Raw genomic sequence first — 11,114 nt, forward strand, 5'->3', positions numbered from 1 at the left:
TTTCATGAACATCTTTCTCCCTCCCTCTTTGGATTTGAATAACACTCGATCGATCAACTTCCTGAGTACTGAAACGTGTAAAATTGAACCAATAGAGACTTCTATTATACACTAAGAAGTTATAATGAAAGCATAAGTAAGGAAAAAAAAACATACTAAAAAGGAGAGCCCCAATTAGGGAAACGTTTTTCCTTGTTAGCTTCCCCCCCCCCCCCCCCCCCCCTAATAGAGTTCTACAAAATATAGATAGGAATGGAATCATAACAAAGTTCTCTTTGCGTGCATGCTTCTGTGTTCGGTGTCATCTTTAGAGAGGGCATATATGTTGAAAAACTATTTGAGCAATGGAACAGAGCGCGATTTGGGTGACAAATCGACACAATCTACGGAAAACTTTATTTAAAAGAACACGCCTACAAAAACGATTGATGAAAAATATGAAAAAATTGCAAATGATGATTTGCTTTGCTGCCGGAGCTCTCTATACGTTCATTGTAGAGTATATATAGTGCGATCGCTACTCTTAACATTGAAAAGTATGATAACAGAAAATGTGCAATCTTTCGAGAAGGTGAGAGGTTCTTTCTTGCAATTTAAGTTTGCCTTCCAATGCAAAATAATAACATAATTTTCTTTTGCTGCCTTTTGAATAAGCTACGAAAGTGATTGAAAACTGGATATTTTTTTCCCCATTTTCGTTTCGCATGTCAGTGAGTTTTGAGACGTATTCGAGGCTAAAAGTGATTTGCGTAGGCAACAATAAACGAACCAGCTCCTTTTGCAGTTGCTAATCCGGCAAACGTGCTGTGCTGCGTTGCTTGCAGCTGCAATAATTACAATATTAATCAAACAAAACGCGTATCCGCTTCCGCCTTCTGTAGGCCAAAGTTCTCTCATGCTCCTCCAGCAGTACACACGCGAACTGTGGGTGCAAATTCTTCATATCACGGGCGCGCGCAATGTGAGAACAATAATTGACGAACATGAGACGAGACGAACCGATGGTGGATGATATGTTATGATACATATTTGGCGTAAAAACAACCAAGTCCAACGATGATAATGAGGAACGATGTACGTGTCAGTGTAGATAAACGAAAACAAGTACGCTATGTGAAAGGAACAAATTCAGATGCAGATAGAGTTACAAAATTACGTTTAAAATTCACCAATCCCGCTATTATTTAACCCTCATCCTCCCCGTTCAGCAAACAAGAAGCTCTGCTCTGTAGTTTTACAAAGTAAGTAAAAGAGAACAAAATGGGGGATGAAATCTAGGAAATGGAAACTGTAGTGTGTATTGTGTGTGTGTCTGTGCGGTGAACGACGACGAGAATGCGAGAAACGAGTGAAAAAAGTATTCAAAGGTGTGAACATATTGATGAAGTAATAAAAAAGGAACAATCTTTGATTATTATTAACCGCCTGTTCCGCCGTATGCGCTGGAAAGAATATTACTTCCGAAGAACAAACGTGCGAACAGAAAAAAAGGTGCAACAAATGTGTAAAGGTTTCAAAAGCAGAGAACCAATGAACATCTTCTCATCACACTCCTCCTCGCAAGGTAAGTTGCCATTTTCTTTCTTGTTATTTAAAATGTAACATTTTACATGAATCGTACTTTAACTGCTATACTCATTAAAGGCAATAAATTACTATACTATTTTGAACACTTGTAGTAACACGCACGCACACACACGATTCGGGCTCTATTTGTTAGCACGGGACACAGGAACGCACTGTAACGCGACTCCGTAGTACTTGGACAGAGTTTCAAGGGACAATCGAATGAAGGAGGTGCTATCGACCGGATGCTACCGTTTCGTTTTCCCACGTTTCGGTGGCATCTCTTCCTCATCGTCATCTGGAAGTGAGAAAAAGGGAGGGAAGGAACAAAACATAAGACACTTTTGAAACAGAAAGGAGCAATAACTTTTACTAAACATGGTGTCACTTTTAAAGATTAATTATGTGATGCTGATTGGAACAAGTGTGTACGTGTGCAACTGTGATGTGTGTATTACGTAATGAAAGCATAATTACAAAAAGTTCACATACATATTTAACGTAAATAACGGCAATAAGTTAGGTCAAGGGGGAAAACAAATATTATTACTCATTCGTGTTAATAACGAACAGCAAAACCTGTTTAGTTTTATAATAAAAAAATATCTATATTTTAATTTGAGCATATCGATCCAAGGCAAGATCTTTTCTACGCACCTTTCCTACTTACGAGCCAGTATGCTCTTCTAATTGGAATGTTTTGTGCTACAATTACCACCCCTAAAACATACATGAACACAAAGTACTATCGAAATCAAGCTAAGCTAGTTATTATTGATTCATTTTTATGGCTTGTAAAGTGTAACACAAATCTTTTTTATTTTTGCAAACACTACTAAACTAAACTAAAACTTCGTTGCTGTTTATTTCCTTATACACAAACACACATCCGCAATTACAATCATCCATTTAGGCTCTTGCTTAGGCAAAAGATTTAGCCGATGGCTTAAGCAACGGAAAATAGTTATAATATTGCGTTTTTTTTCATCTTTGTTATGTAAAATGTTTTTCTATCCGGTTGGAACAGAATGGAAATATCAGTAGGAAAACTGTACGATCTCCTTAAGCTCCTTTCCTCTCTATAACAATATCATTCTTCGCCCCTATGTTTTGCGGCAAATGTTCTTTTCTTTTTGCGTCTAGCGTCGGGTTCAATGTCTAGAACGAAAAGTTAAAGAGAAAAAGATACATTTTATTCCGGGACAGCAGCAACAACAAGCGAAGAGATAACGGGTGTATTATTATGCTGAAGCATATGCGACAGATCCACACAAAATGTATTGCCTATAGGACGGTAAAACTCACGCACACAGAGCAGAGAGTTTCCCAAGTGTTCTACTTGGGAAACATAATCGTTTCTGCTCTGATTCCGTTCTGATCTTATTTACAAACACACCAGTAAGTTGATCATAAGTATAGAGTTGCTGTTAAGCTCCACATTTATTTTAATTACCAAACAAAAAAAAAAGAGCTGCACAATAGAACACGCTTTTCTTTTTCCTTTGGGATTTTTTTTCTGACGAGGAAAATGCGTTCTACCGCGCGCGCATACACACGTTAGCATATATAAGAAAAGCAGCAGCAAAAACGAAATAAAAACTGCACCATGATACATTCGACTGATGATGTAAAAAAATAAACAAAGCATTTCTTACTCTGATAAATTTTTTGTTTAATTAGTAATTAAAACATCCACACAACACTCCACAAAAAAGCAAATGCGCGCAACACACAAACAAAAACATAAACCAATACCGCGTTTACACCACTTGTTGTATTAGGGATAGTAGTAATAGAACAACATGATCCTTCTTGTTTCTCGGCCATATCTCGAAGCGTTTTAGCAATAGATGTTGTACCGTTATGTTTGTCGTTGTTAATACGTGGATTGTGCTCATGTTTTTGATATGTGTGGTGTTTGGTGTATGTGTTACATGGGATACACCGACATGATTGCAAGATAGGTACATCTAATTTTTACATATAAGAAAGAGAGAGCGAAATAAAACAAAATCCAAAACTTCTATTTGTGGCGCTAAACTACGTTCACCAACCGACGGGATGACGTTCTTCGGCCTTTACCTGAATTGTCACTTTCAATGACTTTGGTAATCTTCATGTTCTGGCGGGCCCGGACCGCGGCTCGTGAACTCGTTGCTGGGGGCAGATTTTCTTCCTCACTGTCGCTTTCGTCCTCGTCGGACGAAACTGCTGCTTGTTTTGTCCCGCGTCTGCCAGCAACGGCGCGACGGCCCGTTGCTGATTTATTACTTCCTCCTCCTCCTCCTGCTGCCGCTTTCCTGCCGCTCTTATTTACAGCAGCTGGTGGTTTGGATCCTTTACGCCCAACGGTTGTCGCCGCCTGGCCCTTTCTACCCGAAGTCGATGCCCGTTCATCGTTCCCTTCATCCGAAGATCCGGCTGAGTTAGTTGTTCCTGCTGCATTCGCCACTTCATCGCGCACCTCTAAGCATTCCTTTAACCGGGTCTCAAATTCAACCACTGCACTCTGTTGTGGTAAAATGAACGGAAAAGACAAATAACTCTCTTTAGTTGTTAAGAAAATATAAAAGAAATATCGACAACAAAAATTGCACACATACAAAAAAAACTTCCACTATGTGTGGCAGCGGTGGGATTCGAACCCACGCCTCCGAGGAGACTGGTGCCTTAAACCAGCGCCTTAGACCGCTCGGCCACGCTACCTTCACGCCTGCTCGACGCTCCATTGCATACAGTTGCTTTGGCACGTTCCACACAATTCCCAGGGTTGTAGCCAAATGTGAGCAGCAAAATTAGCAATATTATATTTTTATGCTATAAATTACTAACATCACTCAAATAACTCAATGCTTTATAGAGCTAATGCAATTGAAATTCCGACAAAAAAAATCAATGAAACATGATTTAAAAAAATCATACAAAACACGTAATAAATGATTCAGAGTGAAAAAGCATTTACCCTAAATTACTAATAATTTTGAATACAATAAATACTTTTTACCATTCAGAAGAAATAATTTCACCTCCGACATTTATAAAAAAAAAGTCCACATTGTGGCAGCGGTGGGATTCGAACCCACGCCTCCGAGGAGACTGGTGCCTTAAACCAGCGCCTTAGACCGCTCGGCCACGCTACCTTCTTACCCTCTCCACTCCAAAACCGCTATATCTATTGCGTCTCATACTTTTTTTGCTCTACTAGAGTGAACACACCAAATCTATCTTTGCTCCACCACCGATTACTTTCGAAGTGCGCTCCATTATCACCCGACTTATCATCAAACACACACTTACCTTCAGTTCCGCCTTTGCCAGTTTACTCGTGTTGCTGATGATCGTACGGAATGCTTGATAAATCTCCTCATGCTGCACCTTATCCTTAAAGCAGCCTATGTTTTCCACCAACTTCTTGATCGTCTTCTCATTGTACGATAGCAGCGACAGACAGAATGCAATGTCCCGCCACTGACGTACCTCTTTCGTCACCCGGAACCGTAAGCACAACTTCTCGACCAAACTCTCAATCTGTTTGTCCTTATTAATAAGCCCAATAATGTAGCGCATTATGATGTGATACTTTTCCTCTTCGAGTTCCAGCTTCGGATCGCTCAATCGAGAAATGATGTCGGGCAGCACATTGTACAGGATGTTCGATTTGTTTGCAATCTCCTTAAAGAACTGCTCCGTGATGGTGCGTATCTCCTTCACCGGATCCACGATACAGAGCGCAAGATCCGATATTTGTCCCTTCACCCGAATCATCTCGTGCAGGATCAGATGGGACAGCATCTTCACTGCCGTCATGCGCAACTCCACGTTTTCTTCGTGCAGCGTGGCGTACATGTGCTTGGTCCATGGTTCGATCACGTTCGGAAAGCGGAAGGTAAAATCGGACAGCCCAATTACGATATTACACTTTATGTTGGTGTTTCTCGTGTGCTTGAAAATGTTCATCAGGAACGACATGTTATCCTCGCAGAACTTGGACGACACGGCCATCAGCCGAATAAGCGTCAGCACGGCCGCCTTTTGCAGCAGCTCATCCTTGTAGCGGTTCGGGAACTTGCATACCTCCAGCACGGTAGGAATTAATCGGTTCAGCAAATTATTCTTCCCGTACAGTAGCTCCTGCTCGCAAATGTAATTGATCTCCTCCGCTACTGCATCCTCGGCCGTGGCGCCGCTAAGTAGTTCCTCTTCTGGTTCGACCGTCTGCTCGGGTCCATTATTACCGGTCGATCCGGACAGACGCTTCAGTGCATTACTAGCTGATACGTTCATAGAGGTGGAAAGAGATTTGCGCATGTTTGCCGCCTTTCCAGCACTGACCGGTGTTGCCATCAACTGCTTTTTCCCTGCCAATGCGGCATTTTTCTTTTTCTGATTCTTCAACTCATCCTTCAACTCCTGACGGTACTTCATGTTGCTGTACACATCAATGTCCAGATAGATCATCTCGCGCATCGCCACGTACCCGATCGTGAAGATGAATCGTGCTGCCAAAAAGTGTGGTATGGTAAGCAGCAGCTCTTCCGGCTGTGTTACGGAGGTTGCAGATTGCGATGATGCGCGAGAGCTCATTTCTTGCGTAGATCCTGAAATTTGGCTCAGCTGCGTCAGCCGGTTTTCGTCACCGGCTGCTTCCAACGCCGCATTCTTGTCCGTCGCGCACTTCTGCAAACGTTCGTATAAAGCGACCACAATCGATTGTGACAAAAGATCGGGCGTTTTGACCATTTTGTAAATAAAGTCAAACACTTTCGTGCCAATGTCGTCGAACGAATGCACCTGGGAGCAGAAGAATAGCTTAGTGTACAGGTCGATAACGTGCTGCACGGTCGATGCCGAATGATCGTAGCGCTTGTAGTATTTCGAACTGTTCGACGGCTGAGGTAGCGAGTTCATGAGCAGCTCCAGTGTGCCCACAAAAATGCGTGGATCACGCCGGCCACGATCCTCTAGCCCGATCGTTTCCAGCAGCTTTTGGTTGGCAGTTACAACCGACGGTTTAGCGGCCGCTACCATCACCAGCAACTGGAGTGCCTGACGCGCTTCTTCCGCCGTCACGTTCTCGAGCTTCATTGTGTAGATTTCGAACAAAACCTGAATCATCTGCGCATCGATATCACCACTCTCGACCCACTCCTGTATTATCACCTCCATTGCGGTATATTGACCGCAAGTTAAATTGATCAGAAATTGGCTCAAATTTCGCACCACCTTTACTGTGTGCGCTCGGCCCTGTAGGTTCGTTTCGAACAGTACCCGTTTGTAGGCAGCTGTTACGTTCTCGCGCTTTTCCTTGTCGGAAGACCAAACGAGGTAAAGCATTTGCTGCATACCCTGTTCCGTACCCTTGATCCCGAACAGATACGCCGAGGTAAAGAAATCGATCGCACCGTGCACATCCGTTTGAGCCTTCGACATCAGCATTTCCAGCAACTTGGGAACGGCATTCGATATCAGCTCCGAAAAGCGTAGCGAATCGTGCAGGAACTTCACGGAGTTTTCCACCCTCTCGACTTCGGCACTCTGGAATAAGTGGAGAGAGAATAAGTGTTAGAAAATCATTGTCCAAACCCGTATTGTGATGGGGGATGTCATTACCAGTTCCGCATTCGCGTGACCATGAATGAAGTAGCTCTTTAGCAGCGTAATGTAATACATGCACTGATGCTCGAAAGTCATCTCCTTACGTTCATCGCTATTGCCCAGCGCGTAATCGGCCCGCTGTACCAGCCGTACTAGTTCCTTGTAATTTTCCTCCTTCAGTAGCGTTATGATACTCTCCGAAAGCAGCTTTACATCGGCTTCGGTTGCAGTTTCCAGATCGTCGGGCTCCTTGCCGAACAGCTCTGTTACGATCGGATACATTTGCACCACGATGTCTTCCCATTCTTCTTCCTTCGTCTTCATTTTAGCGTTGTGCTCCACTAGCTGTGTGCGTAAGTCCTGCAGCTTTTTCTCTTCCTCCTCGTACTGGGCCCTTAGTTCGGCGAGCGATAGCTACACAAAAGCAAAACCGTTGAAAGCATGATACAGGGTTTTGGATCCATAAAATGGAATAGTACAATCACTTAGAGGGGGAATATTTAAAATAAATAGAGCAATCATATAAGGGATTTTTTCCAAAACTTTCGTACAGGTTTAACAGGGGAGGACTGAATGGTAGGCAGTTCCACAGATCGTGGTTGATTGCAAAGTTCCACAGGTCGTGTGGTAAATTTTCCTTAACTGAATGCAATATTCCAATCTATAATGGCAAAGTACCACTAGAGGCTCGCAACAATTTACTATCCATATGGAAAAATACCGCTGAGAGATTCAAAAGATCCATTGTATGTAGAACGTAACCTAAATTAAATACTCTATTCAATAGAGGCTTACCTTCGCGGAAAATGGATTGTGCTCGAGGAAAGCTTTAATCAAAGCGATCGCCTGCTTCCGCACTACCAGCGCCTTATCCTCCAACCGTTCAACCGCCATATTTAGCACCTTATGTATCCAGGCGAGCGGTACCGCATTGTTCTCTTTGAGATTCAACCAAACTTGCAAAACCTTTGAACGTACATGGGCCGATATGTCCATAATGTGATTAAGCAGATCGTCCAGAAACTCATCCCGCGTCTCCTTTAGCTCATCGGATAGCTCTTCCGACGTAAGCTCGCTAACGATCGCTTCGCCCATAATCTGCAAAACACAGTTTCGCAGTGTGTACGATTCCAGATTGAGCAGCTCTTCGCTGAGCATCGACAGATGTGGTATCATAAGCTTCGGGGCAAGTGTACCGAGCTCGAGCAGGAAAAGGCTGTAAAATTTCGCCGTTTGCGAATCGGCCGAATCCACACTCAGACGTTCGATAATTTCCTTTATGATCACGGGATAGATCGTTTGTATGCCGAACTCTTCGTAGAGCAGCAGTACGCCCGCCGCAACCGGAGGGATCGCCGTTTCGAAATGTTCGATTATTTGCAGAATGCGCACCGGGAACGCTAGCGAATGGTTGTAGCGTTTGATGGCTGTGCCAAGTATCTGGAACACACTGTCCGCGATATTGCGGGTTCGCACGTACGACTGCTCCAGCGTTCGATAGCAAACATCGCAAATTACGCTGCAAAACAGAAGTAACAGAAGAATTAACACACACACTCACTGCCTACGGAAGAAGTAACACTCACTCTACGAACGATTCCTCGCAGACCGGTGGCTCCCATAGCTTCTCCAACGGCAGCTGCATCAAGTTGTACAGCTGAACGATGCACTGGTACCGTTTATTGTCCCAATCTAGCGCTTCCGCCTGTTCGTTTACTGACTGCTTTTTGGTTTTCTTGGTGGTGATTTTCTCATTCGCTGTATTTACATGCGAATCGATCACCTTTACCATCCCATTTACCAGAAACGCAAACATTTTTAACGCATTCAGCGACGATTGACGGTCGGTTGTGTCCATTTCCTTCCGGGACAGCAGTTCCGCCATCGTACTGCCCAGCTTGTCGATAGCGCCATACAGCTGGTCGTAGGCGCGCACCAGATACACTCCGGCCAAACCCTTCTCATTGTCGATCACCGAATAGAACGTATCAAAATGATCGAATATAGCGAACGGATCAGTCGAAACTACGCGAGACGCTGTGTACAAGGGGTCAGTAAGAAAAGCAAATACAATGATTAGAGTTGTTGTTTCCACGTCGCCGCGCAAATCAAAAACATTAACGCGCTCGCTCTCACTCACCCTGCAGCGCATCCGGAACTTTGGCGGCGTTAAGCACTCGGCCGACGCAGTAATGGTTTTTGTCCGAACGAAGTAACTCCGCTCTTGCCTGTGGTATGATGAATTGCCACTCCATCGCATTGCACCTTTAAAAATCGCCACCAAAACTTCTGGAGTGTCCACAGAAACGACGCGCTTGTTCCGTTTCGTTTTTTTACTGCACGCAAATAATGCGCTGATAGAGCAAGCCACCGTTATGCCTGGTTCATGGCTTGGTACGAATATCAGTGTTGCCAGACGACAATGCAACGAATGTCTGTTTCAAATACATATTTTATTTTATCTTAATAGAGACTTACTTCAACATGCATATTTGATTGTTTTTGAGCATGTAATTTTTCCGTTCATGAACATGAGTCATGAAATTTTTAGAAACGCGTATAGCCTTTAAACTGATCAATAAAAATTATGAAAATTTAGCTTTATATTCTGGCAGCACGGACTTTGAATTTTTGACATTTAGGCGAGGGGTACGACAGTGCAGTTTTCCGGCACACTGCAAATAAATTGAAATCTCTTTCGCCAACAGTTGAAATAAAATCCCATATTTATTTTACCTACTAGAAATTTAATCCATCATTCTTGCGTACTTTCCGTGAGACAGTTTCGTGCACTTTCCGATGAGTACATTTACCCAAAGGGCATCTTTTACATCCACTTTCCGGTTTTCTGCTAGCTGCAACCATTCTGGTTAGTGCATCGACTGAACTATTCACTGGCTGAACGGTTTGATTAGCAGATAGTTCGCGGGGATCTGGTTTCAGGAAAATTGTTTGTAGCGTAGAGCTCGATGCTGGAGACATTTCACTTTTACGAGACGTTGAAGTTATCAGTAGCTGAAGTGGGTCTACCTTTGGTTCCTCTGAAGAGGGGAAATTGTACGTAGTGATTGTACTGATGGAGCTGGAGGCATCTGTAGACAAAAGCAAAAAAAAAGGTTTAGCAGATTACTTTCATTCTGAAATAGAACTACTTCTAATCGTTACCCTTCAGTAAAAGTTTGGGCACATTAATGAGCGATTGTGTACTGATGTTTTTATCTTTCATTCGTCGTACATCCTGCAGGGCCATTGTTTTCTCATTCTCAGCAGTCTGTGTGATGTCTTGTCTTTTACTTTCAGCCGTAGATTGTATTTCTTTACGATTTACGATATTCAATTTGTTCTTCAAATCTTGCACCACTTCTCGCAACCGTTGGCTATCGGGGTAGTGAGAGTTACGCACATGTTTTTCACAAATTCGGTTAATATTTTCATCGGAATAGTTTTTTGTATTTATTATATCCTGCGTCAGTCGGTACAGGAAATGTGATAGCTCTCGATCATCTTCAAATCTGTTTAGCAAAAAAACAGAAGGGGTTGAGTAAACTAATTTCATATGAAAATAAATCAAAAGTTTGTTGTTTGCTTACGGTTCTACATTGAACTCAAATGTTGGAGTAAGCTGTACGGCCTGTTTCCTATGCCGTCCACAAATTTTGCATTGTTCCATTACTTTCGTTCAGACAGGATTTAATGATATATGTTTTAAAAAAGAAAAGCACACTTCGATTAAAAATTTACAGAAAACCCCTTTCAAGGCCAAACAATGCTTTTCATCTTTGTGTGCAACCCTGTACAAGTGTCATTTTTTATTGCTTGTACTTTTCGAGAATCTGACAAGTGTCCGTGTTTTTATTTATTTACAACAACATCTGGGCAAAAAGGAACTCCTCTCTGGTGCTAGGGGTGGATTTTCATTGTTTTAACCCGCAGAAATTAAGATATTTTAACGT

General features: G+C 42.8%; 3 protein-coding genes and 2 non-coding genes across 5 annotated transcripts in view; all 5 read right to left on the reverse strand.

Moving 5' to 3' along the window:
• Positions 1–11,114, reverse strand: part of LOC126557698 (organic cation transporter protein) — a 262,735-nt gene that overhangs the window by 173,005 nt on the left and 78,616 nt on the right. The window lies entirely within an intron of this gene.
• On the reverse strand, positions 1,805–9,476 carry LOC126559656 (condensin complex subunit 1). Its single transcript, XM_050215827.1, has 7 exons — positions 9,302–9,476; positions 8,748–9,198; positions 7,957–8,680; positions 7,177–7,575; positions 4,864–7,101; positions 3,649–4,075; positions 1,805–1,864 (listed from the first exon to the last, which is right to left on the reverse strand). The coding sequence occupies exons 1-7, from the start codon at positions 9,414–9,416 to the stop codon at positions 1,815–1,817; spliced, it is 4,404 nt and encodes a 1,467-aa protein (XP_050071784.1). The 5' UTR covers positions 9,417–9,476; the 3' UTR covers positions 1,805–1,814.
• Trnal-aag (transfer RNA leucine (anticodon AAG)) lies at positions 4,191–4,272 on the reverse strand. Its single transcript has one exon. It is a non-coding gene; the product is annotated as a tRNA-Leu (tRNA).
• Positions 4,625–4,706, reverse strand: Trnal-aag (transfer RNA leucine (anticodon AAG)). The gene has a single exon. It is a non-coding gene; the product is annotated as a tRNA-Leu (tRNA).
• On the reverse strand, positions 9,901–10,831 carry LOC126567130 (uncharacterized). The gene is made up of 3 exons (XM_050223363.1): positions 10,752–10,831; positions 10,327–10,673; positions 9,901–10,253 (listed from the first exon to the last, which is right to left on the reverse strand). The coding sequence occupies exons 1-3, from the start codon at positions 10,829–10,831 to the stop codon at positions 9,901–9,903; spliced, it is 780 nt and encodes a 259-aa protein (XP_050079320.1).

This window comes from Anopheles maculipalpis, chromosome 2RL (genome assembly GCF_943734695.1).
Source record: "Anopheles maculipalpis chromosome 2RL, idAnoMacuDA_375_x, whole genome shotgun sequence".
In the NCBI taxonomy this organism is placed as follows: Eukaryota; Metazoa; Arthropoda; class Insecta; order Diptera; family Culicidae; genus Anopheles; species Anopheles maculipalpis.

Excerpts from the sequence above, each read along its gene's own strand:
- LOC126559656 (XM_050215827.1), bottom strand. The coding sequence starts at position 9,416 with ATGGAGTGGCAATTCATCATACCACAGGCAAGAGCGGAGTTACTTCGT. Across the intron at positions 9,199-9,301 it reads AGTTCCGGATGCGCTGCAGG|CGTCTCGCGTAGTTTCGACT; the intron begins GTGAGTGAGAGC and ends CCTTGTACACAG. Across the intron at positions 7,102-7,176 it reads GTCACGCGAATGCGGAACTG|AGTGCCGAAGTCGAGAGGGT; the intron begins GTAATGACATCC and ends CACTTATTCCAG.
- LOC126567130 (XM_050223363.1), bottom strand. The coding sequence starts at position 10,831 with ATGGAACAATGCAAAATTTGTGGACGGCATAGGAAACAGGCCGTACAG. Across the intron at positions 10,674-10,751 it reads TTTGAGTTCAATGTAGAACC|ATTTGAAGATGATCGAGAGC; the intron begins GTAAGCAAACAA and ends TTTGCTAAACAG. Across the intron at positions 10,254-10,326 it reads GCCCAAACTTTTACTGAAGG|ATGCCTCCAGCTCCATCAGT; the intron begins GTAACGATTAGA and ends TTTTGTCTACAG.